The following is a 24,740-nucleotide window of genomic DNA, read 5'->3' on the forward strand; positions in this document are numbered from 1 at the left end:
GGAGAAAGGGTTCACATACAGTTTAACATGTGCTTGTTAAGAACACAGATGTGGGGCCGGGCAGTGGTGGCGCATGCCTTTAATCCCAGCACTTGGGAGGCAGAGGCAGGCAGATTTCTGAGTTTGAGGCCAGCCTGGTCAACAGAGTGAGTTCCAGGACAGCCAGGACTACACAGAGAAACCCTGTCTTGAAAAACCAAAAAAAAAAAAAAAAAAAAAAAGCAGATGTGGCTGGGTTGTGGATGGTGTGCACACCTTTGATCCCAGCATCTGGGAGGCAGAGGCAGACAGTGTTTTCTTTTTTTTTTTTTTTTTTTTTTTTTTTTTTGGTTTTTCGAGACAGGGTTTCTCTGTTTAGTCCTGGCTGTCCTGGAACTCACTCTGTAGACCAGGCTGGCCTCGAACTCAGAAATCCGCCTCAGACAGTGTTTTCAAGAGTTCTAGGCTAGCCTGGTCTATAGAGTGAGTTCCAAAACGGCCTTGGCCACACAGAGAAACCCTGTCTTAAAACAAAAACAAAGGAACAAAAGGAACACAGAGGACCTAAGGCCAGTGAACACGAACACGGGTTTATTTTATGCATATGGTGTTTTGTCTGTATATACGTTTTGTCACTTGAATGCCTGGTCTCCTGGGAGGCCAGGAAAGGGCATCAGATCTCCTCAGACTAGAGTTACAGATGGTTGTGAGCTGCCACGTGGGTGCTGGGACTTGAACCTGGGTCCTCTGCAAGAGGAAGCAGTGCTCTTAGCCAGGTCATCTTTCCAGTCCCTCTGGGGTCTCTTGAGCAGCGATTTTTAGGCCAGCTGTCAGTCTAGTTTCCACTGTGTGATCCCACCTCCTTGAGGAGAGCTGAGAGACACGCAGGCTCTGGCACGGTATCCCTAGGCAGCAGCCCTGCCATTGTCAGTGACTTGGGGCCAGGTGACAGGTGAGGGCAGTGGTTCTCTTTATTTCAGAAATGGGGGTGGCTGCACATACAAAAACTGCCACAGAGTGATTCAAACTTGGAAAACTTACAGAAAAAAAAAGATGTTCCCTGCCCCCCACCCCACAGTCATCGCCCTCTGAGGTAAGGCTGCGCCATTTTCCCATGGCCTTTAAAATAACAAAACCCAACCAATCCATTGTGGTGACGTCCTCTGGCCACCTCTGCTCTGTGCAGTCCCGGGCTTTGGCTCAATCAGACTTCTCCTTCTCCTTCATGTGCAAGAAGACAATGCTGAAAATGAAGAGCCCGGCCATCATGGAGAAGGCACTGGCGTAGTAGGGGTAGGCCGACGGGATGAAGCGCTCATATTGCGTGTGCTGGAGTGGCCTCACTGACACCTGTAAAGGGACAGAGGTGACAGGCCCTGGTGGCTGAGGCCTAAGGGGGACACCTACTGGCCAGAAGCAGGACTGCCCCTTGCTCACCTGGGTGGAAGAGTACAGGTGGGTGTAGCCTAGCCGGTTGTAATCCACTTTGAACTGGAATACGCCATACACGTCGGGCAGCTTGAACTGGACACTGTACTTGCCACCTGGGGAAGAAGCAACATCAAAACCAAGAAGGTTCCCCAGAGGGAAGTGTGCTCTGAGACACACACAGTGGCAGCTGGGTGGCTTTCTCTGGCAGGAGTCCCACCCACCTTTCCTCTTCAGGAAGGTCCTCACAAAGGGGTCGATGCGTACGAACTCCAGCTGAATGTCATCCCCGTCAAAGGGGACCCACTTGCCATTGGAGAGCTGCTCAATCACGATGCTATACTCCTGAGAGGAAAGGCTGGGTCAGCTAGGAGTACCACAGGCAGAACTGCCCTTAATGCCCACCCCACACATGGCAAGGACTCCAGGAGGCCTGGAGTCTCTGAGCATGGCTGGGCCAACAGCTGGAGCACCTCTGTCCTCCCTGGGCCTGAGGTCCTTAGTGCAGGTACTGAAGAGTGAGCAGGCTGCCTCCTCTCCTCTAGCCTACATCAAGCTCCAACTGCAATGTCACTCGTCTGGTAAATCTGCCCGCCCGCCAGTTAGATGGAATAGGCCTTCCCACTGCCACGCAGTCACCAGGGCTTCAGTTGGCACCGAAGGCCCTCCACATCTGGGCTGGCTCTTAGGGACAGACTGATGTACATATTCGTCCTTCTGGATGCCCCTGAGGCATCTGTGCTGAGACACCCTGATCAGATCCTTAGAAGCTGCCCTCCCCGGGACCTCTTACCACCAAGTCAGTGACAGTGTAGGCATTGGGTGGGGCCATCTCGCCCACTCGGTGATGGGACACAGGCCCCACTCGAAGAACGCCCTCCTCCTTGAACACCCAGCGGGAGAGGGCCACAGCTAGTTCATAGTTGCCTGTCTGAGAATACCTGGAGAAGGAAGGGGAGAGGCGGAGCTGCAGCCCACTTCCTGCTGGTGCTAACAGGCCGGCACACACTCCCACCTTCCAAGCTCTGGCTTTACCTCTGCGCTCCGGGTGTGGCCTTCTGCACCGCTGAGTTGAAGAAGGCATCGCTGAAGAAATCCAGAGAACCACTGAAGATGACCCGGGCATTGTTCCTGGCCTGGAGCCCGGCAATCAGCAGAGTATTCCTCCCCACTGCATGGGGGTACTAGGAACAGAACGGGGTGGTCACATGGGCATTACCAGAGTACCGGCAAAGCCACCACAGCAAGTGGACAGCAGGCTGGACCCAGCTGGACCCCGACATAGCTCTGTCTCCACACCCACCCGAGGGAGGACCTAGGAGCCCACCATTTCCACCACCTTCCCAGTCCCATTATCTCTTCGTTGGGGTCAGCACGGCCCACAGCTGTGTGCATGTGTGTGTGTGCATGTGTGTGTGTGTGTGTGTGTGTGTGTGTGTGTGTGTGTGCGCATGTGTGTGTGTGTGCATGCATGTGTGTGCACGTGTGTCTGACGCATCAGTGTCAGCACAAGTGTGCTCTGGGCTTGCCGCTGGGCCCAGGAGCTGGAGTATGGAGCCTGCAGAGGGTCTTACCTGGGTGATTGGTTTATCTGGGAAGAAGGAGTAAGAAGTTGAAGAGCCTGTTAGGATGTCCAACACCAAGGGATTGTCAGGGTCTGCCACCATTCTGCAAGGAGAAGAGAGCTGCCTAGCACTGAGCAGGAGGTGGATGCAGGACAAGGGGTCCCACACCATCTCCTCTAGGGAATTTCCAGAGAAGTTAGTTCTTCCCTTTCTCATTTGTCCATCATCCATCCATCCCATCCATCCATCCATCCATCCATCCATCCATCCATCCATCCATCCATCCAAAGATGTGGTCTCACTAGCCAGACTGGTGTGGAAGCCCCAATCCCCCTGCTTCAGCCTCTAAGTAAGGCAAGCAGCACTGCATCCAGCCAGGAAGGACCCTTTGTCAACAGCCAAGCACTCGGGGCCCCTCTTGTTTACAGTAAGACTCACTGGTACCACCTGGGGGAAGGAACATTCTCAACCCTAAATTTGGCTTGATGTCCACAAACAGCAAGTGGCCCTTGTCCCCCTGTGTCTCGCTGGTCCCCTGCACACTCACCCAACTCCTCGGAAGAGAATGGGGTTCGGAGATGACTTGCCAACAATGGTCGGGGCCTTCAGCAAGTTCTCAGTGTCAGCCACAATGAGCGTGTGCTGCGAAGGGGAAAACAAGGCAAATGGTCAAGAAGAGGGTCCTGGGCCGGGAGTCCTTCAACTTCCAGCTGGCCTCGATGCAAAGCTGAGTTCCAGATGTCTGAAGAGGCAAGCCGGCTTACCTGGCCGAGGTCTGAGACATCGTAGTTGTGGTGGTCGATGACTGCTGTCTTTTCTTCATCAAATTCAATCCCACACTCACTGCCCAGCTCCCGAAGAGGGTCACCTGCACACATCCAAGAGATGGCCTGGCTGAGCCCTGGTCGGCAGGGAGGCACCACCTCCAATGGCTGTGTACTGGAGCTAAGTGACAGCCCCCTCCTCGCATAACGATGGAAGGACTTGGTTCTACACCCACCCTCTTAGCGAACTTGTCAAAGCCGCAGCCAATGATGGCTTCCACTGGCCTGAGCTCACCTGTCCTCCTCACTACCCCACCAACAGACCCACTGAGATGAAAGGCCACCACTGCTGCACTCGGGCCCTGAGCTGTGCACTGCTGGAGCTGACGGACCAGCACACGAACTAAGGATACAATTCTCTCCCTACTGCTGTACAACTTTGGAACTTTCAAAACTAGAATCCAAAACTAACTCCACCCACTGCTTCCCCTGACTTCCTCGTTCCATCTAGAGTGGGTTGGTCTGATGCTGCTTGTATTCTAACACCAAATACTGGTTCCTCTAACTGTGGTTGCCCCCGGCGAGCAGATCCTCATGTACTCCAGGGATGCCATGTGAACTTTCTCCCCAATTTAACTGGTCAATAAAAGGCTAGAGCCTGTGACTGGGCAGTGGAGGGAGAAAGGTAGGACTGGAGGTTTAAGTAAAGGGTTTGCAGGTAGAGAGACAGAGGAGGGAGAAGTTAGACCTGCCCAACCTAGGCTCATGCCTTGTGAATAAAACACCTGGATCGTGTGTCCTTTATACGGCTTGTTAGGATTATAATAAATTCATGCTACACCCATCAGGGTCCCAGATCAGTAACCCTGCGCCTCCTTGCAGGAGCTCTCTGAGCTCCAGGGGAACCGGTAGGATGTCTTGCAACTCCCTAGGGCAGACTTACCAATATCAGAGCTGGCAGCCACCAAAACACTGCCACCACCGTCAATGAAGGCACTTATGGTCTCCACGTTGATGCTGCCTCCAAAATCTGAAAGAAGGCCCCGGATACAGTGACCATAGGCACCCTGTCCCCACGGACACAGTGACCACAGGCACCCTGTCCCCACTCTCTGATACCTAGATGGAGGTGAGACCCTCCAGAGCATCCAGAGCTGATCTGGGTGGGTTCCCATCAATCCCAAAATGAGAGGGCAAGTGAATTCACCACACCTGTTACAGGGCACAAACCTGGGTGCTTGAAGCAATGCCTTGGCATTCAGATGCAATTACCAAACACGTCCTGGTCATGTTTGCTGAAGTGACAGCACATATTCCAAGCCACATCTATTCACTCAGAAACGCTCAACAACTTCACCCACACTTCACAGTACTACTGTTCAAACGCTCAGACCCTCAAACACCTGCAGCCTTCGCCATCGCTGCACCGTGCCTGGGGCCACCTTCCAGTATTCTACCAATGTCACTCTACCCAAGCTGTTTGAGAAGGCACCACAGACTTCACGGATGACCCTCACTTGACCATGGGGCTCACTGGCCCAGCATTAACGCCTTCCCTGTTCCCACTGTCCACAGCAGAGCCATTCAGTGCTTTGAACACCACCCAAAGGGCTTGCTGGTTCCCAGCACTGGTCAGATGAGGCTCTGGTCAGTTCACTTAGTGACTAACCACTGCCACCATCAAACCAGCACCAGGTGGGGCTTGCCGAGCTCTAGGGCTCTCCCCAGAGTGAGTCTGGTGTTCAATCTAAGTCCACTTCCTTGCTAAGTATTTCCCATGGGCTGGGAACAAAGAAAGGAACACTGGGGAAGGGAGCCATTGCGCTCAGGCTAGTGAAGAGAGCCTTCGACCAGTGACAGGCGAGGATGGAAGGATGAGCCAGACAGCAGCATGGCAGAAGCACACACAGGCAGAGTGAACAGGAGTGTGAAGTTTGCCAGGTAGGGTGAGCTACGGGGCTGGACTGCAGGCCAGGAGTGAGGTGAGGTAGCCAGTTATTGGAAGGCTGGGAGTGGTGGGAGCCACTGGAGGATTCTGAGACGGAGAACAATGTGACTTCCTTGGTGAAGCTGGGTACAGGTGGCGTGTAGGTCAGAAGGTACTGTGTCAGGCTGTGAAAGCATTCCTAACGAAGAGGAGATGCCGGGGAGTCAGGGGAAGGGGTTTTCCACAGGACCTAAAGGGAGATAAGCAGGAGCCAGGGGTGGGGCTGAGGGGACTGGCACTGTAGACCGAACCCACTCTTGAACTACAGAATACAAAGTGGCTGCCAGGGAAATGAATGGCCATCCATGTTTCATCAGTTGAAGAAAGGGACATCTTACCCCAGACGACAGGGACAGCCTGAGCCAAAGATGAAACGGAAAAACTATCTACCACATTCACCAAAACAGCAAGGCAAAAGAAACAGCCAGGGCTGGAGAGATGGCCACACTGGCTGCTCTTCCAGAGGACCTGGGTTCAATTCCTAGCACGTCTGTAATTCCTGTTCCAGGGTATCTGACACCCTCACACTGACATGCAATCAAAACATCAATGTACATAAAATAAAAATAACTAAATGTTATTTTTTAAAAAGGTGTTTAAAAAAAAAAGAAATTGCCAAAGGAACTAGAGACAGCTAGTCAGGTGAGGACACGTGTGAGAGGCTAAAGCTATGGGCAAGCCGTGCATCTCAGCAAGATAAAAGTGAGACTCCTGTCATCTGTTCTCAGTCAGCGACACCAGACTCTCAGGCCCAGGGGAGTTGAGAACACTTCTCCAAGTATACACGTAGACTAGAGAGACAAATTTCAGCTCAGTATATCTTAACAGAAATGTCCAGTGGTGGAATGAACTGCCTTGTAAGACAGAAATAGTTAAGTTTAAGTCAGAGATATTTATTCCATTCAAAAGTCTCTTGAGGGCTGGTGAGATGGCTTAACAGGCAGCCATGGGTCACTGGGTTTAAATCTCCAGTAACGCCTGGGAACAAAGATTAGTGCCTATAAACCAAGCATTAGAAGGCAGAGACTGCTCCTGAGAGCTCACTGGCCAGCCTGCTTGGTCAGAATGGCGAGCTGCAGGAACAGTGAGAGAGGCTGTCTTGGGAGAGACGCTGTCTTGGGAGAGACGCTGTCTTAAGAGAGTAAGGAGGAGTGTGACAGAGTAGGTGACCCGATTCTACATGTCCACAGAAGTGTGCACAACCTCACACAACATGCATGCATGCATACCACCACCAACACCAATTAGCCTTGTGCTAGTCAGAAAATCCATCCATCAGGACTCAAGGGGTGATGCGGATGGATGTATGTATTTGTATCCTTATGATCTGTCACCTGCAGGATGACTTTTTTACAGCGATCCATGTTAATAACGTGACGATCCTTTGTACACAAGCAAGTCAAATCAAGGGCTTCTTTAGCAAGACCTTTGTTAGAGAAAACCCCCTTTCTCCTGAACTAAAGTGTCTACGGTGACATTTGACTCTCTCTCCTTAGCTGTATCTTTTTGACAGATGAAATCTCTAAGGCCCAGGCTGTAATTAACATTTTCCTCTACTATACCTCGCAACTCACCCCAAGACCCAGAACATGCCCAGGAACAAGAAGACAACCGTCTCCTAAACCCTCTAATCCTAGTTCTAGGGGTGACGCGCGCCCTTACCTTCCACCGACGGGGAAAAGATGATAAGGTTGTCATAGAGGAATTCCCCATACTTGATGAGGGACAAACTGGGGTCATCTGCGGTCTTGAAGGTGAGCTCAAAGCCCCGGTCTGGAGGAAAAGAAAACAGGAAGCTGGGGCAGACGATCAGGAGAGGAATCCCTGCTGCAGCCCTCGGAGGGTGCCGCCGTCTCCGCCCCAACCCGGGCCGTGCGTGCCCTCGGTGCGGTGCTCACCCTTCAGGCTGCGAAAGAACAGTGAGTGCGTGTCCCGCACGTTCAGGTTGTCCAGCAGCACGAGGGTGCGGGGGCCGCTGGCGCAGACGCAGCTCAGTGCGGCCAGCAGCAGCCCGCAGAGGGGCCAAGCACGGATTACGAGGCGCGGATCCATCTTCATCTTCCAGCGAGAGAAGCCAGCACCTGGACACCGGAAGCGTCCCTCGCGGCCGCCCAATGGCCGCTCGCAGCGATGGAGTACCACCTGAAGTGGTCCGGGTACTCCGTGGTCCCATGGCCCATGCAGCGGCGGCGACGGACTGAGAAGCAGGGAACGCCGCCGGAAGTGGCCCTTCGGAGGCCGAGTCTCTGTACCTTATTGGCGAAATGCACTTGAGGCTCCGCCTCCCCCATGGAAAAGGACCAATCCAGGAGAGACAGCTCCATAGCTGCTGCCAATCAATAAAGCCTGGCGCCTTTTGCCTCCGCCCAGGACAGCTCCCGCCGCCGCTCTCAAACTCCTCTTAGCGTCTCTAGACTTTGTTTCCTATGCTGTAGGTCCTTACCAGCCAGCCCATTCCAACGGGACGCAATTCTCATTACTTGGACCAGATAGGGGTCACTTCCTCGTCTGTCATTGGTCTAAAGGGCTCGGAAGCAGGCCCTTATCTCTAGGGAGCATAAGGTGGGGAAATAGGCTCTGGCCAGGCCGGAAACAGTGGATGGCCAAGGGACAGGTTAGTGATTAAAAGACTCCTCACACCCGGGTTTGGTGGCTCGTGCTTTTAATTCCAGCGTTCGGGTAGGAGGCAGAGACAGGCAGATCTTTGTTACTTTTGAGGCCAGCCTGGCCCACATAGTGACCTGCCAGGGTTATATATTGAGGGCTGGGGGTGTTGCTTTATAAAACAGCGGTATAATGTGGCGGGAGGGAGCAAATTGGCGGGCCGGGCCAAGGCGTAACCCTGAACAATCAAGCCATGTAATAGACCTAGTGTAAAGAAGATTTATTGGCGGAGGAAGGGAAGGGGACCAGAGATCGGGTAGAGACAGAAAGAGGGGACAGAGAAGGACGGGGGGGGGGGGGCGGGAAGGGAGAGAAGAGGCCACCTGAGAATACGTGGGTAGGGAGTGAAGGAGAGAGGGGAGAGGAATAGGAAATGGAGAGAGAGGCAGAGAGAGTTGGGATAACCAGGAGTCCTTCCTTCTATGCCTGGCTCGCACCTGGCAAGCGGTGTATGCAAGCTGGTGTATGCAAGCTGCTGCATGGAGCCTAGAGGAATTGCCTGTAAGCCAACATGGGGTACCAGCAAGATGGCTCAGCTGGTAAACGTGCTTGCTTGCCACAGAGACTGACGGCCTGAATTCAATCCCTGGGCCCCACGCGATGGAAGGGGAGAACGGACTTCTGCAAGTTGTCTCCTGACACACACACCAACCCAAGACTCGGGACAGAAATAAAATGTAGAGGTCTAGGGATGTGTAGTTCAGTGGGTAAAATGCTTATCTAGCCTTCAGGAAGGCCTGGGTTTGATGCCCACTGTCATAGAAAAACTAGGCATGGCGGCTGACACCTGTAACCCCAGCACTTGAGGTACAAACATCAGGATAATTAGTTCAAAGCCAGCTGTATGAGACCCTGTCTCCATATAAAAATCATTGCTCCTGCCGGGCGGTGGTGGCACATGCCTTTAATCCCAGCACTTAGGCAGAAGCAGGCAGATTTCTGAGTTCGAGGCCAGCCTGGTCTACAGAGTGAGTTCCAGGACAGCCAGGACTACACAGAGAAACCCTGTCTCGAAAAACCAAAAAAAAAAAATTATTGCTCCTAACTTCTCTGCAGCCCAACCCCACCACTCAGGAACACTGAACCCTAGGTACCCACCTAAACCTATCCCCATAGCTTCATCTCCCTCTGCTGTCTGCTCTGAGTACTGCCAGCCTCAGCACACACCTTTGAGCTGCCTCCAGAGGTGCCCGCCCTCCCCAGCATGCTCACTAGAGGGGCGGTTGGGGCTTTGTTCCCATAAAAACCTGAGCGAGCCTCCCCTGACTGGTTCTACTGCAGTGGCCTTTGGTGGTACTCTCACCCAGTACCCTGGCTTCTTCAGTGAACTCCTTGGCCCAAGGGTAAGGCCTACCACAGTCACTGGTATAAGGAGGAGGGCAGAGTGGGAGAGCTAGCTCAGTACAGAGCTAGCTCACACTCTAACCCTTCACAGAACACCATGAAGTGGGTGCAACTCTAGTTTACAAAGGTGGCCCAGGACCTGTCATCTCCCTGACTGTGGGCCCACCCAGTCAGGCTTGGAATATAGAGGGGAGGATTGTCATGGCAACCTGGATTCATTTCTGGCTATGTCAGGACATGGAGTTCCAGTTCAGGCCCCTGAAGACTGGCAAGACAGCAGTAACCACACCTGCTGCACAAGCCTGTGTTCAATCCCTAGAAGCCACAGTGGATGGATGGAGAGAAGCCATCCCGAGAAGATGGCCTCTCACCTCCACATCTAAGCATCATGACATATGTTCCCCAACCTAGGCACATACAATAAAGGCGGGCGGGGGGAGGATCAGGTGGTTTGGGACATATGGGGAGGTACTTGGTGGGTGCAGACACTTGCTGCCAAACCTGATGATATAGATTCAATCCCTGGGGACACATGGCAGAGGGAAGGAACTGACTCCCACAGGTTATCTTTGGACCCCCACCTACACGCCATGGCACATGTGCCCTCACTAAATAAATAAATAAATAAATGTAAAAAAGAAAAAGACCCAGACTGGAGAGATAGCTTGGTTGGCAAAATCCTTGAGAAATGATACCTGGGGTTGCCTTCTGATCTACACACATGCACATATATACATGGACACATAAATACAGGTATACACACACATGCATATATACATATAGACACGCATGCACACATACATACACACATGGACACATACATACACACATGCACACATATATACACACATACATACACATACACACATGGACACACATACACACATGGACACACATGCACATACACACATGGACACATACATACACACACATGGACACACACACTACAACCCAGGCCATTTCTGCCCCTCAGCAAGACATGGTTCTGTTTCTACAGTCACTTGTGCTGGTAACAGAACATCTGGAGCTGCTACAAGTAGTCGCCAGTCTCTGCAGGACAGCAGGACAGCCCCAGGAAGCACTGGAGGGTTGAGAAGGAGAGCTTATTCTAAAAGGCAGTTTATTGGGCAGTGCACTGGAAAGCACCTTCTCTGGGCTGCAGGCCAACCCAGCTGCTGTCCAGCCAAGGGTAGGCTTGGCACAGCAGCTGGCTCCAGGTCTCTCTCTGTGTCCACTGTGTGTCACAGGTTCCCTTGGAAGGGGCCAATCACAGAGGCCCAAATCTTAAGTCACCAGGATGTTGGGCTTCATCCGTGTGGCAGCTTCTGTGCTCAGTGTGAGGAAGCTTGTGAAGGTTCATGGGCATCTGAGCCCGTGGAGGTAGACCCACACTGGCTAGTGTAGGCTCCGTGGCAGGCAAGACAGTGGGAACATGGCTCCTGTGAACAGCTGGAGCAGGCCTCTCTCTGAGAAGCGTAGTCCAACTTCCACAAAGCTCAGGCCCTGGGCCAGAGTGAGTTCTCTAGGGAACGGGGGAGGAAATGTGTCTTCCCAGGGCTAAGATCCCCTTGGGCTTGGGGACACTGTGGAGTAGGAGAGAGGAGGCCTGGTCGGGGCTTCGTAGAGAGGACTTGGAAGTTTCTAGAAACTTGAAAGCAGATCGCAGCAGGCAGCTGGATCACAGAGGCTCACCGCCGAAGCTGCTTTTGCTTTTTTTACGCTTGGCTTTGGAGAAGGGGATGTCAAGGGACTCCAGGCGGAAGGGCCGGGGCTGGGGCATTTCAGGGGTCTGGGCTGGCGGCAGGGCAGAGTTGTTGCTCAGAGAGGAATTGAGCCCCGGTGGTGAGTTGTGATAAGCTATGGAGAAGAAGCAGAGGGCACCGGTGAGCCAGGACAGCACCACACGTGGAAGGCAGAGGGTCTGGCAATACCTGTCCACCTGGGACCCCTCTAAGGCTGCTCTGGCGGGATCTCAGACTCAGACCTGGTATCACTTCTGTGTCTGAAGGGTCTAGGGTAGGGAATCGGAGTTTTAAAGCCTCTAACTGAGGCTTCAGCCTAGTACCTAAGGCAGAGAAGCCTGCACACAAAGAGCAGTCCAGTCCAGCATCTCCTACCAGTGTCAGCTCTTAAGCCTCAGTTTCCTCATCTGTTACATGGGCACAATGGCAGCCCCTCAGTGACTTCACTGATTTTCCCTCTCCTACCCAACTTCACTCACTCGGTCTCTGATTTCAGTTTAGAAAGTTTAAAAAATTTAGCGTCAAGTTTTTTTTTTTTACTTTTTATGGTATAGATGTTTTGCCTAAATGTCTGTGTACTATGTGTGTGCTGTGCCTGCAGAGACCAGCAGAGGGCAGCAGATCCCCTGGAACAGTAGTTACAGAGGGTTGTGAGTTGCCATAGTGCTGGGAACTAAAAAATAAAACCCTGGTCCTCTGCAAGAGCAGCTCCCACCTCATCTACTGAGCCGTCCCTCCAGCCCTAAGGTTTGCTTCTAATGGATATTTTACTGGAAGCCCTGTGGGTTCTGTTTTTCCAAAACTCTGTTACATTCATTCATTTGTGTGCTTGTTCCACAGCGCTTGTGTGGCGGTTAGAGAACAACCTGTGGGAATCAGCTCGCTTTCTTTCTCCACATGGGGCCTGGGGGTCGAACTCAGGTCCTCAGGCTTGGTGGCAAGCACCTTTGTCCCAGTTTATCCCGTGAACCATTCCACCAGCCCGGTTTTTAGTTTTAAGAGAAGAATGAAGTGATTTTCTAATTCTTGGAACTGTTTTTGCTCTGGGGACCTTTCTGCCCCCATGCCATTGCCTCCTTTGGGGAAAGCCTGGCATACGCACCCCCATGCAAGGGCCTGTTCGTGTGTCTCTTTGAGCACACAGGAAGAGTCCATACTGAGGTTCACCTTTAAAAAGCTTTAGATTTGCTTTGTGTGTATGAGTGTCTTTGTCTGCATGTATGTGGGTGCACAACATGTGTGCAATGTCCAAGGAGGTCACAGAGGGCACTGAATCCTGGAACAGGAAGTGTGGATGGTGGTGAGCCACCATCCAGGCACTGGAAACTGAACCACTTAAGCACTGAGCCAACTCTCGGCCCCCTTGAAGGTTAATCTTATCAACTTGATTGTATTAAGAGCCACACAATGCACATCTCTGAGTGTGTCTGGGTGGGTGGGTGGGTAGGTTCCAGAGTAGAGTGGTCTATGGGACAGCAAATGAAGAAGGAAGACATGCCTTGAAGGGGTAACGCCATGCAATAGGCTAGAGGCCTGGAGAGATCAGAAAGGCAGAGTGGGGAAGCCCATATTAAATGCTTACTGGTTACCATGGTTACCATAGTGGCCACCATGATGTGAGCAGCTAAGCAGGTCTCCACTACCATGGTCTCCCACTCAGCCTCTCACCCAAAGTAGAAGCTGTAGGACCAAACCGATCTCTCAAACTTCTCCTTTGGAGACAGGGTCTCACACAACTGGCCTCACACTCTCTCTGTAGCCAAAAGTGACCTTGATCTTCTCAGCCCCTTGTTTCCACTCCCCAAGAGCTGGGATTACAGGCAAGCATCACAGCCTGGTTTACGCAGTGCTGGGAACTGAACCTGTGGCCTGGTACAGGCCAGGCAAGCACTCTATCAACTGAGCCATGTTCCCAACACTCCTTTAAGGAGCTTCCCTCAGTTGTTCATCGTAACAGTAAAGATTGACTACCACGACTGCCTATTACGTGGCCCTATGTCTCAGCTTGTCTCCTCTAATCCTGAGGAGCAGGTGCCATGCCCCTTAGCTCATAGCTCACGAAACTGAGGCTTGCATGGGGGTGGGTTTTCGTGCCTGAATCCCAAATCGTCCCCATGGCATATTCCCCAGTGGATGTGGGGGAGGGAAGCCCGGTGGGCAGGGAACTCACTGAGGCTCTTCATGGGGTCTGTGCTGAGGATCTGGCTGGCCCGCTTGGACCGGAAGTAGTTGCTAGCGATGTTCTCACTGTCGCTTCGGCTAAGCATCAGCTTATACCTGTCTTCCTCCTGCTGAGATGTCAGAACCTCATGAGTGACAGCCACTGTGGGCCTACCCTGCTCAGGAGCTTCTGGTGATGCCTGGCACCATTTGGTGCTGGGCCTCTCTTGGGGTCACTCCCAGGACTCCCAGGGTGGGGATCCAGGCAGCTTGGAGTGGGGAAGTCACAGCCCACAGCCTCCCCTCCCTTTCCTTGAGATGGGAGGTGCGTGTACCTTCCTCCAGCTTCACTACGGGCAAGGGTGATAGAAATACACGGCCCCAGTCCCTCCGTGCACACACAATGCAAAAAACGAAACAACGGCAAGAACTCCGATGTAAGCTACATTTGTGGCCAATACTTCTTCCCTTCCCTCTCCTGGGAAGATTCTTTTTCAAAGTGGCTATGATAAGCTAGCTTTCCTCAGCCTCAATGGTTTACACTGGGTAGCTATTTCTCCCCATCCAGGTGGGAGAGAAGTCCCGGGCCCAGATGGATCCAGGCTATCGCCAACCACAGAGTTACATCTGCCTGAATGTAGGAACTGGTCCACGAGTAGGCATGTGACCAGGCGGTGGTTCTCAACCTTCCTAAGGCTGGGACCCTTTCATACAGCTCATGTTGTGGTCACCCCCAACCATAAAACTATTTTCATTACTACTCCGTAACTGCAGTTTTGCTACTGTTGGGAATCTTATTGGAAATACTGATATGCAGGATATCTGATATGCAACCCCTGTGAAAGGCTCACTCAAAACCCAAAAAAGGGTCTGGACCCCACAGGTTAAGAACCACTGGCATTGTAACTGCCAGTAGCCATTCCTCCCCCATCTCCCCACCCCCACCCCATGTCTTAGGAAGAAAGCCTGTTACTGGTTAGCTCAGAGGCAAAGATACAGGACAAAGCCTGACAAAGAGCCCCAAATGAGCCCCTAGATCCAGCCATGCCTGCACCTGATCCATCTATGTGGATCAGAGAGGTCTCTATTTTGGGTTGACTGGCATCTGGCCACTTGAAACTAAATATGTTCTGATATAATCCTCTGAAGTCCCAGGCTAAACATGTTTTAAAGCTTTTTCTTTCTTAGGAAGTTAAGCCACTGAGGTAAATGCAGCTTTAGGCCAGCATGAGACACCATAGGCAGCCACCATGAGCTGCCCTAGTGTGTGTTTCCTTGGAATAGACTCTCCCTTTGTAATTTTGAATGCGGGACTTGAGGGTCCAGGTGCCTGACTGTAGTGGAAACAAGTCTAGGCCCAGCTCCTGGCTTTTGTCCCCAGGCAAGACAAAAGCATCCTGAGGCTTCACTGACACACTTTGTGGGTACCTCCACGCCCACCCCAACCCTCCACCCCACCCCTTGTCCTTACCATGTGTGGCTCGCCACTGTCCACTGCAGAGGTTTTTCGAGCTGGCTTGTTCTGTGTCCCAGTTGGAACTGCTATGAGAAAACAGAAACTGAGAAGCCAGAAGGAGGGTGCCCAAGGGACAGCCCTGCCTGGGGTGGAGGTCAGGCCTGGCTGGAGGCAGTAAACAAGGGGCACTTCCCAGCCTAGCCAAGGAATGAGGACAAGAGGACTCGGCTATAGGAAGTGATGTCACTGCCCCCTGATGGACACCAGGTAATGACTGGGGAACACTGTTGCTGTCCAGAGCTCAGGGGAAACAGAGCTAGCTGGAGTTTTAGTTGATGACTGGCATCTGTGGCTACCCATCAATTCAGGGATGGAGGCATGAATGGACACGGACCAGAAAGAGGACTGCAGGGTGCCATACAAGAAATTGGAAGTACACACACACACACACACACATGAACATATACACGAACACGCACACGCACACACACGTGTGCATGCATACACACACACCCCTACTTCTGAAAGGACCACAGTTATGTCTAGCTGGAAGATGATCCACAGAAATTCTGACTTTACTCTGAGATTCATCAGAGCTGGACGGGTTCTCAAAGTCACTTCATCCAACCCCCTTCTTTGTTAAGCTCAGAGGCGGACAGTGATCTTCATAAAAATCACACAGGAAATCAGTGGCCAAAGCAGAGACTGAACCTTGAACAGCTGGTTTCTACGGTCCTAGTCTAGCCCACTGCTCTGGCTGTGAGTGTGATCCTGTAAGACTGTTTTCTTTTTCTTTGCTTTGGTTTCATGGTCTTGGTTTGTTTTTTAATGGCCATTAGTGTTTTGTCTGCATGTATGTCTGTATTAGGGTGTCAGGTCCCCTGGAACTGGAGTCACAGATAGTTGTGCATGCTGGGAATTGAACCTGGGTCCTCTGGAAGAGCAGCCAGTGTTTTTAACTGTTCAGACATCTCTCCAGCCCCTGTTTCATGGTTTTATTTACTAGTCTATCTTTAGTTTATGTGTGAGTGTTTTGCCTGTATGTGTGTGCAGTATGTACATGCCTGGTACCCACAAAGGCCAGAAGAGGGAGCCAGGATCCATTAGAGCAGGAGTTACTGGCAGTGTGCAATGCCAGATGTGGGTACTGGGAACCACACTCTGGTCCTCTGCAAGAGCATGTACTCCTAACCACTGAGCCACCCCATCCAGCCCCTGTTTTGCTTCACTCTTGAAGTAGGGTCTCACATAAACCCAGAATAACGGTGAACTTCTGATCCTCCTGCCTCCATCTCTCAAATACTGAGAGGAGAGGCACGCATGACTGCGCCTGGTTTTGAGATCCGGTTTTAATCACGATCCTTTGTGGGACTGTCAAAAGGACGGAATGTCAGTGGTGACAGAACCAAGCACTCATTCTGCACCAGGCAGCACTCTGAGGCGTTTACATGCCTGAGCACATCACAGGCCTCACAGCTGCTTTAAGGAAGGGGCTCTCATTATCCTCATGTCACAGAGGTCATCCTCCACAAACACACACCTGTCTGCCCCCACAGCACACTTCCTCAGGGACAGCATGTGAGATGCACCCACTGCCTGCAGGAAGAGGCTTTGTCCCTCTGCAAGGTGGCCAGCTGTCAAAGGGGCAGGGTGGGGGTGGGAGTGGGGGTGGGGGAGGGGCAGCTGAGCTCCTGACCTACTGGGAGGCTGGTTTTCAGTATGATGGGATCTGGGATCTTCCAGAAGCCGTTATCCTCATCCCAGCTCGACTCTCGCCTTATCTTCTCCAGGTTGCTATAGTTACAGTCTCTGCGGATGAGAGGCTGCACCTGCTCCAGGAGCTGCTGGAGAAGCATGGAGTCCCGCTCCTGCCGGCGGATGGTTGCCAGGTAATCAATCTTCTCCAGCTGGAACTCTGACTGCAGGTCCTTGATTTCTACCTCTGCTGCCCGGAGCTAAGCCAAGGAGAAGCGACAAGTGGCGAGCAGCTTCTGGCTGCCCACCTTATCCCCAGACTGGCCCCCAGCAGCTCCTCACCAATGGCTCCCCAGCTTGCCTCACTGACACTGTGTCTAGCATCTGAGCCTTGACCCGACAGGCACCACCCTCCTTTCCAGCATGTAATAAGCACTCCCTGTATCCACAGTCCTGCAAAACCCACGGCTTTCAACCACACCGCCCCAGCCTCGGCTACCATGCCGAGACATTTCTCCTGGAGCAGCAGAAGAGACACACAGCAGGCACTTAATGAATGCTTGTGTGAAGAACGGAGGGTCGCCGGCTGTTAGTTAGCAAGGCGTGCCGATGCCCAGCTGGGCCATGGAGCCAGGGACCCGAGCCAGGCAGGGCCTCACCTTCTTCTGCATCTTCTCTAGCAGCTTGCTCTTGGCCCGCACCTCCTCCTGGATAGAGTCATAGACATTAAGCAGCACCCAGTCCCCACTGTCCTCGTCTGAGTTCTGCAGGGCGGCCACCAGCTGCTTCTTGCGCTCGTCAGCATACCGCTTCCGCCGCTTGTGCTTCTCCTTCAGGTCCTTGTTTTTAGCCTGCTCGCCCCCCACCACCTGCTGCTCCAGCATCTGCAAGCTGCAGCCAGGAGGAGAAGACAAGTTCATAGATCCCACTGGCCTGCTGGCACCTGCCACCTGCTCCCCACAACCCACTTCACAGAGTGGTACAAGTGAGGTACAAAGAGCTGGGGCTGCTTGCTCAGGGCTGAGCCACCCCCAATACTGCAGCGGAGCAGGCTCATGGCCGTACTCTATCAGCATGGGGTTGTGTGCCACAGTTTGCACCTGGCCTGCTGTAACACCTGGCCTGCTGTGGCACCTGGCCTGCTGTGGCACCTGGCCTGCTGTGGCACCTGGCCTGCTGTGGCACCTGGCCTGCTGTGGCACCTGGCCTGCTGTGGCACCTCCCCTGCCCCACTGCCCTTCTTACAGTGGAGGAGGAGCCTGGTGTGGGTTCAGTAGAGGGTGAGAAGTGGATCTCATCTCACCCCAGCCCAGGCCACAACTCCTCAACCTCCAACCAGGCTTTTTTCCCATCATCATCCCCTAGGCTCCTGACCCCTGACCCCTGTGCTCACCGGGCCAGCACCTGCTGTTGATCCACAGGTTGCAGCTCCTCGGTCAACACAGCCACTTCCACACCTACACTCTCCCTTCTCACGCTTGCCATGGCCAGCAAAGGCTGAGGCTGGGCCTCCTCAGACACCTGGGCCACCTGGGCCACATGGGCTTCAGACTCCATCCACACCCCAGTCTCTGCCTCAGAAACCACCTCCTCAGCCACTTTCAGGCTTAGATCAGGCTCCTAGACACAGGGAGACAAGATGGGAAGGGGACATGAGTGAGCCAGGTCAGTGACTCACTGCAATGAACATTTGCAAGTAAAGATGTGTGGACAAAAGAGTGTACTGTGTGACACACGGTGACTTGTGGTGACACACCGCAGCTTCTATAGCAACACAGAACACAGCAAGATTTTTTTGTTCTCTCTCTCTCTCTCTCTCTCTCTCTCTCTCTCTCTCTCTCTCTCTTGCAGGGGAGGTTGCAAGGGTGGAGAGCAGATATAAATGGGTAGGATTGAGGTACATGATATGAAATTCAGAAAGACTCAATAAAATTACAAAAAAAAAAAAGAAAAAGAAACATTCCTCCCAGCTTCTCCTTGCCTCTGTCTCACCTCCTAGTAGGGGTCTCCCACCATTTTGTCTGCTACCTACCGCCACACCCAGCCCTGTGACCATGCCTAGAAGCTTGCAGGCTTATAACTGCTCTCCCTAAATGTGAAAAGGTTTTGAGGCCTCCTCTTGCTCCCCCGTCTTATGCCTTGTCCCAAGCAGAAGACAAAGGGTATCCAAATTTGGTATAACAGGCCTACAGGAGGTCACTGGCAGTGTCTTAGGGCCACCAGGCCTTCCTGCAGCCCTCGTCCTATCTGCACACCCTGCCTCTGCTCCTTTAAGACAGCGACCTCCAATGCCGCTAACTACAGAAAGCCCCCTAGTCATATTGCCTATACACTGAGTGGCAGCCCTCTGTTTAAACATTGCTCAGCTATGGGCCACCTGCCTAGGGAGGGTGGAAGCCAGACAGCTGGGCCAGGCACTTGGAAGACCAGGCAGGTACTCACAGTCCTGAGAAGGACATTGTCAGCCACATCAGCTTCTGACTTGGTGTCGCTGGGCTCCAGCAGGTCACTGGAGGATGGCTGCTTGTGGGGAGAAATGGGGGAGGAAAGGGGGGATGTTTTGGGTCAGAAATCTCCTCTACCTCCTCACTTCCCTGATGCCCACTTCACCTTGCCTCCCCATGGCTTCTTCTGCCCGCTGTTGGGGTAAAAAGGTGACAGGGAAAGAAAGGGCACACAGGCGAGTGTCTATGGTGTCCCAGGACATGTTCCGTGTTATCTCAGGCAGAGCACATATCAGAACCTCTACTGTTCAGAGGAGGAAGCCGTGGCCTAGAGAGGCAAATGGCCAATGTTCCATCATGAGTTAGGAGCTGGGATTTCAAAGGCCTGTGTGATTACATGGGTGCACGTATGTGTACCCATGTGATCACATGAGGAAAACAGAAAAATAGGGAAAAAAAAAAAAAGGAACCCCAAGCCCCATGGTCTTGAAAAGTAGCTCCAGGCTCCTCAGCCTTCTTAGGCTGGGAGATCAGGATGGCTACTACAGTAACTTAGCAACCCACCATCCTCTCCACACACAGGTGCCCTGCCAAAGCAACAGATACCCATGTAACATAACCTGGGGTCTCCATCCCAGCTTTCCCAGTGTGTGTCTGACAGAGTATCTCCTCTCCAGGCCACAGGACAGCAGGGTTCCAAAACAGGACATGGAGGACACAGGTGGACACCGCTGAGCAGCAGAGGCCAGTATCCCTGAATGTGCAGTGACCCCTATGCTCCCAGCCCATCCCGACTGCTTCATAGGACATTAGCTACCTGCTCAGGGAGCTGCTCAGGGATCTGGGGGACGACCGTCTGGGATGAGTCCGTCATGGCCACAGTAGAGGACAGCCTGGCCAGCTTGGCCTCCACTTCAGCAAAGGGATCCTGCAGGGTTGCCAGTATCCGCAGGGGCTCCAGTGACGGCTCATCCTCCTGGGCACAGTGCTCTGTCTCCAGCAGAGATGCAGCAGCCTCTGGGCTGAGATACTCATCAGAGTAGTACCTGCTCTCAGTCAGCGCCCCGGGCATGGAGAACTCAACGTTGGAAAGCTCCTCGGGTCCAGGGAAGGCCTCTGACATGGAGGAGTCTTCGAGGGTGGATGACTCATTGGACTCAAAAGAAACCTCTGACCGGGAGAGCTCCATAAGGGGCTCCTCAGACGCGGGGGGAGCTTGGCTCCTGGTGACCTCGCCACTGGACAGCGCGTCAGGCATGGACAGGATGGTGGGCTTCACTGCAGTCTCGTACTGCAAAGGAGGTGAGTACTCGGGTCCGCTGGCTAACTCAGCCCTGGACATGACCTCTGTCTTACACAGGACTTCTGCCTTGAGAACGGCCTCTGCAGCAAACAAGAACATCTCGCAGTCTCCCAAGGGGAAGGGGGCCCTACACCCACTGTGTCTCAAAGACCAGCTTAAGTCAGAACCCTGAAGATTCCCAGAGCCCAGCTACAGTTTCCAGCCACCCATCCCTGCCCTATGGCCTCCTCTCTCGGGCCTGACCCTGCCCTTACCTCCTCTTCCAGGAAGCCACCCCTGAATAGCACAGGCGTTTCTCCATCCTCTAACCCCTCACCCACTGACGGCTGGGTTCTTCCATGTGAACAGGGTACCCTACATGTCTCACTACCTCCCAAGGCTGAGGTCCCCTAAAATCTGACCATTCAGCTAAGACCCCGGGATCCTCCTCTACTGCCAGGTCAGGGCTCTTGTCTGCCAGCTTTTCCAGATTCCCTGGAAGAAATGAATGCTGACTGCATGTCAGAGCTCCAGAAACCAAATAGAGACTTCATGGAGGCTTAATATGGAAACTGGAGGGCTGTATGATGTAGGGGATACAGGAGATTCAGGAGATGCAGGAAGCCATGTTTCCCTCTGCCTCGGGTTTCTCTGAGGAGTGGGGTCTCTCTTCCCCAACTGGGCAGGCTTTGCTCCTAGTTCTCACCTCTAGACTCTCTTCTACACCCCCATCCAGCATCATTCCTTCCTTTCCTTTCTTTCTTTTCTTTTTTTTCTTTCTCTCTTTCCTTTTCTTTTTTTTTTTTTTTTTTTTTTTTTTTTTGAGACAGGGTTTCTCTGTGTAACCCTGACTGTCCTGGAACTCACTCTGTAAACCAGGCTGGCCTCGAACTCACAGAGATCCACCTGCCTCTGCCTCCCGAGTGCTGGGATTAAAGGTGAGTACCACCATCACCAAACTTCATCCATTTCTTCATCACTTGCGTCCTAGACTCCCTTAAGGGGGTCCAGATTCCTTGTGCTGACACACAGTATACAGAGCCTCTCCTTGGCCCCAATTCCTTCACCTGCTATGTGAGGATCCAGAGTATCTAACTTTACCAAATAAAGGGAAACTTTTAAGTAAAGCCCCGACCCCCACAGCACCAGGCACACAGCACCCCCTGCCATCAGTACAGACCGCACACCCAGGCCCATGGTGAACTGCAGGAAGCTGACTCCCGGCAGCATGGATGGTTGAATTATACATCCTAGAAACTTCTGTTCCTGCTAACGACTGGATCCTCACAGGATGTGGTTGCCTTGGTAGCAGACGGGCTCGACTAGCAAATGCAGAAACTTGCGACAGAACCCCTTGAGCATGGGATCCTCTCTTCCTCTAATAAGCCCAGAGTTTGTAGACAGAACACCAGAGACAGCTGTGTGACAATATCATCTCTGGGCTCAGACTGCCTAGATTCTAATCCTGACTCCACGTCACCAGCTGCGTGGACAAAGGCAAGTTACCTATCGTTTCTAGGCCTGTTTCTTCATCTACAGGTGGAGGGTAACTGTGGGACCTGCCTGGCTGGTCCTCATCACACAGAGGACCCTCCAGCCATCTGTAAGGGAAAACAGGAGGTGGGCTCCTGCACTGCCCCAGGGCAGAGCAAACCTGTCTCCTTCTCTTTGCGCAGATTCTCCTGCAGCGTGGACAGCTTCACGTCATATGAGTTACGCATGGCGGTGATGTCCTCCTGCAGCCGGACCCGAGACTCTTGCTCTGCCTCATAGTCAGCCTTTAGGCGGGCCAGGCGCTCCTCATACTCCTGGGGTGGAGGGAGACACGAGGTGGTTAGTTACCCCTACTCAGAACCGGCCTTCACCAGTTCTGGATACTCAGACAACGCAGGGGAGAATGAGGTGAAAGTCGCTTTGTCGCAGTGGGTGACAGTTCCCTGGTGACAGCCCTCTGTCTGTTCTCTGTGCAGTTGTGATGGACTAATGCTTTCCACGAGTGTTCAGATCTAATTCTTCCACGCTGCACTGTGTCACGAACGCCTTCCCTCATCTAGGCCACAGGTCCACCTGTGGTACTCAAGTGCACCCCCCGCCCCTCGGTTTTTCAAGACAGGGTTTCTCTGTGGAACTCACTCTGTAGACCAGGCTGGCCTCAAACTCACAGAGATTCCCCTGCCTCTGCCTCTGCCTCCTGAGTGCTGGATTAAAGGCGTGCGCCACCATCTGCTTCCCTCACCATCTCTGCTGTCAGCGTCTGCTCCTGTCTCAGTAGCATCCTGTTTTGCCTCACATCTACTGCTCCAACCTCAGCAACACCCCACATTGCTGCTGCCCGCCCCTTAACATCACAACCTCTGCTTAGGACAGGGGGCTTTCAGGATGGGGGACTTCCAGGTTCATGGCTAGTCTAAACTCCTTGACTTAGCGAACCTGGGTCCCCATGTGATGGAATGCTGCTGGCCCTTGGAATCGTTGTCTCAATTTTACTATTATTGTTTTACGTTATTTTAAGTGTATGGGTGTTCTGCCTGTGGGTAGATCTGTGTACTATGTACATGAGCCAGAAAAGGGCGTTGGACCCCCCTGGAATTGGAGTCACAGATGGTGTGAACCACCTTAAGGGTACTGGGAATTGAACCCTGGCCCCCTAAAACAATAACCAGTACCCTTAACCACTGAGCCATCATTCCAGCTCCTTCTTTTAAAATTAACAAGTTGTTATTGTTGTTGTGTTGTTTTTCTCTGTGCTGAGTATGGAGGCCAAGTCTTCATGCATCGTGGGCATAATGGTTGCCAACTTGACTGTTGTGATGCTCAGCTTTAACTGTCATCCTGACACACCCTGGACTCACCTGGGAAGAGTCCCAGTGAGGGACTGTCTACACTGGGTTGGCTTGTGCTCTTGTCTGTGGGGGATTATCCTGATGATGTTACTTATGCAGCCCACTGTGGGCGGCACCATTCCCTAGGCAGGAAGACCTGAATGTACAAGTGTAATCAAGCCGGGCAAAGCAAGCAAGCGTGCTTTGCTCCTACTCACAGCTCTCTGCTCTTGACTGCGGAGGGGATATGACTGCTGTTTGAGGTTCCAGCCTTGACTTTCGAAAAACGATGGAATGAAATCTGGAGTTATGAGCAAAAGTCAACCCTTTCTCCCATAAGCTCCTCTCTGTCAGGGTATTTTCTCACAACAGAAATGAAATTGACAGCTGCCAACCCGAACGGACTGAGAAGCACCCAGGTTAGGGAGAAGGCACACCTCTGCCGGTGAGGAGGGTCCCAGACAGGCCTGAGGAATAGGGGATGCCTGCCCTGACGATGGACGACGATGGACCACATCACACCATCCCATAAGTGAGCCAGACTGTTCATTTTGAAAGGTGTTTGTATCAGTGTCACAGTACTCTGGCACAGTGAGGGAGAGGCTGGTAACACTAAGCAGTGGCAGTGATCAGAGTCTGGACCCTCGGCCCTTCCCCACTGTGTTTTTGTTTCTTGGTTTGTTTTTTTTGTTTGTTTGTTTGGTTGGTTGGTTGGTTTTTTGGGTTTTTTTTTTTTTTTTTCCTCGAGACAGGGTTTCTCTGTGTAGTCCTGACTGTCCTGGAACTCACTCTGTAGACCAGGCTGGCCTCGAACTCAGAAATCTGCCTGCCTCTGCCTCCCAAGTGCTGGGATTAAAGGCGTGCGCCACCACCGCCCGGCACTTGTTTTGATTTACTATTATTACTTCTACCTATCATCATCATCACCATCATCATCACCATCATCCTTATCATGGTCATCATCTTAGCACATTTGGGTTTCTGGTAACTTACTTCACCCAGAAACGCCCACTTCTCTCCTGCCTCAGGGGTTCTGCCCTGCTCCCTGGCAAGTTCGTGCTCACAGAGGCTTCCTGACTGACTGGGCCACTCTCTGCCATTCACCTTTTCTGCTACCATTAGCCTGTTTAGAGAGTTGCTGCCGGGCGCCGTCGTCACCAGCATGCACACACCCCGAGGACTATCCGGTGCGTCTTCAGGTGCGCATGCAGTGCCACTAAGATCGCTCTCTGACAGCACCAGCTCAGCCCCTCACGCACTGTCTCCAAGCCTACCTTCACCCACTTCCTTACTCTTTGGAGAGCCCCAGCCTAGTGCTGGGTCAGTCTTCAGCCTCCTCACCTCTACAGTCTCCATTGTTTCTTCTCAGCGCAGCCCCTGACCCTGTGAGAGACCTTAGCCCAGCTAC

The 24,740-nt window shown here is 52.7% G+C and overlaps 2 protein-coding genes across 5 annotated transcripts in view; both read right to left on the reverse strand.

Annotated features, from left to right (window-relative positions):
* Positions 1-548: 548 nt before the first annotated feature.
* On the reverse strand, positions 549-7,853 carry Ddost (dolichyl-diphosphooligosaccharide--protein glycosyltransferase non-catalytic subunit). The gene is made up of 11 exons (XM_034503642.2): positions 7,622-7,853; positions 7,386-7,496; positions 4,680-4,766; positions 3,737-3,840; positions 3,520-3,614; positions 2,982-3,075; positions 2,443-2,591; positions 2,201-2,348; positions 1,632-1,752; positions 1,417-1,523; positions 549-1,329 (listed from the first exon to the last, which is right to left on the reverse strand). The coding sequence occupies exons 1-11, from the start codon at positions 7,779-7,781 to the stop codon at positions 1,180-1,182; spliced, it is 1,326 nt and encodes a 441-aa protein (XP_034359533.1). The 5' UTR covers positions 7,782-7,853; the 3' UTR covers positions 549-1,179.
* An 838-nt stretch (positions 7,854-8,691) lies between these two features.
* Kif17 (kinesin family member 17) overlaps positions 8,692-24,740 on the reverse strand; it is a 37,672-nt gene continuing 21,623 nt past the window's right edge. Inside the window, exons 7-15 of one of the 4 annotated variants that reach the window (XM_076933894.1) lie at positions 22,165-22,318; positions 20,046-20,611; positions 19,227-19,304; positions 18,178-18,404; positions 17,444-17,675; positions 16,786-17,044; positions 15,105-15,175; positions 13,644-13,764; positions 8,692-11,588 (exon numbers count right to left, since the gene is read on the reverse strand). In XM_076933894.1, the coding sequence (XP_076790009.1) occupies positions 11,410-11,588; positions 13,644-13,764; positions 15,105-15,175; positions 16,786-17,044; positions 17,444-17,675; positions 18,178-18,404; positions 19,227-19,304; positions 20,046-20,611; positions 22,165-22,318 (1,887 nt within the window). In that variant the 3' untranslated portion in view covers positions 8,692-11,409. Of the gene's footprint in view, positions 11,589-13,643; positions 13,765-15,104; positions 15,176-16,785; positions 17,045-17,443; positions 17,676-18,177; positions 18,405-19,226; positions 19,308-20,045; positions 20,612-22,164; positions 22,319-24,740 lie in introns of all 4 variants that reach the window. The other 3 variants (XM_076933895.1, XM_076933893.1, XM_034502536.2) reach the window with 3 other exon arrangements.

This window comes from Arvicanthis niloticus, chromosome 5 (assembly GCF_011762505.2).
Source record: "Arvicanthis niloticus isolate mArvNil1 chromosome 5, mArvNil1.pat.X, whole genome shotgun sequence".
Taxonomy (NCBI): domain Eukaryota; kingdom Metazoa; phylum Chordata; class Mammalia; order Rodentia; family Muridae; genus Arvicanthis; species Arvicanthis niloticus.

Bases quoted from the DNA above. Each gene is read 5' to 3' on its own strand.
- Ddost (XM_034503642.2), bottom strand. From the start codon at position 7,781: ATGAAGATGGATCCGCGCCTCGTAATCCGTGCTTGGCCCCTCTGCGGG. The intron at 3,615-3,736 runs GTAAGCCGGCTT...TCCCCTTCGCAG, and splicing joins ATGTCTCAGACCTCGGCCAG to CACACGCTCATTGTGGCTGA. The intron at 3,076-3,519 runs GTGAGTGTGCAG...TTCTCCTTGCAG, and splicing joins ATTCTCTTCCGAGGAGTTGG to AATGGTGGCAGACCCTGACA.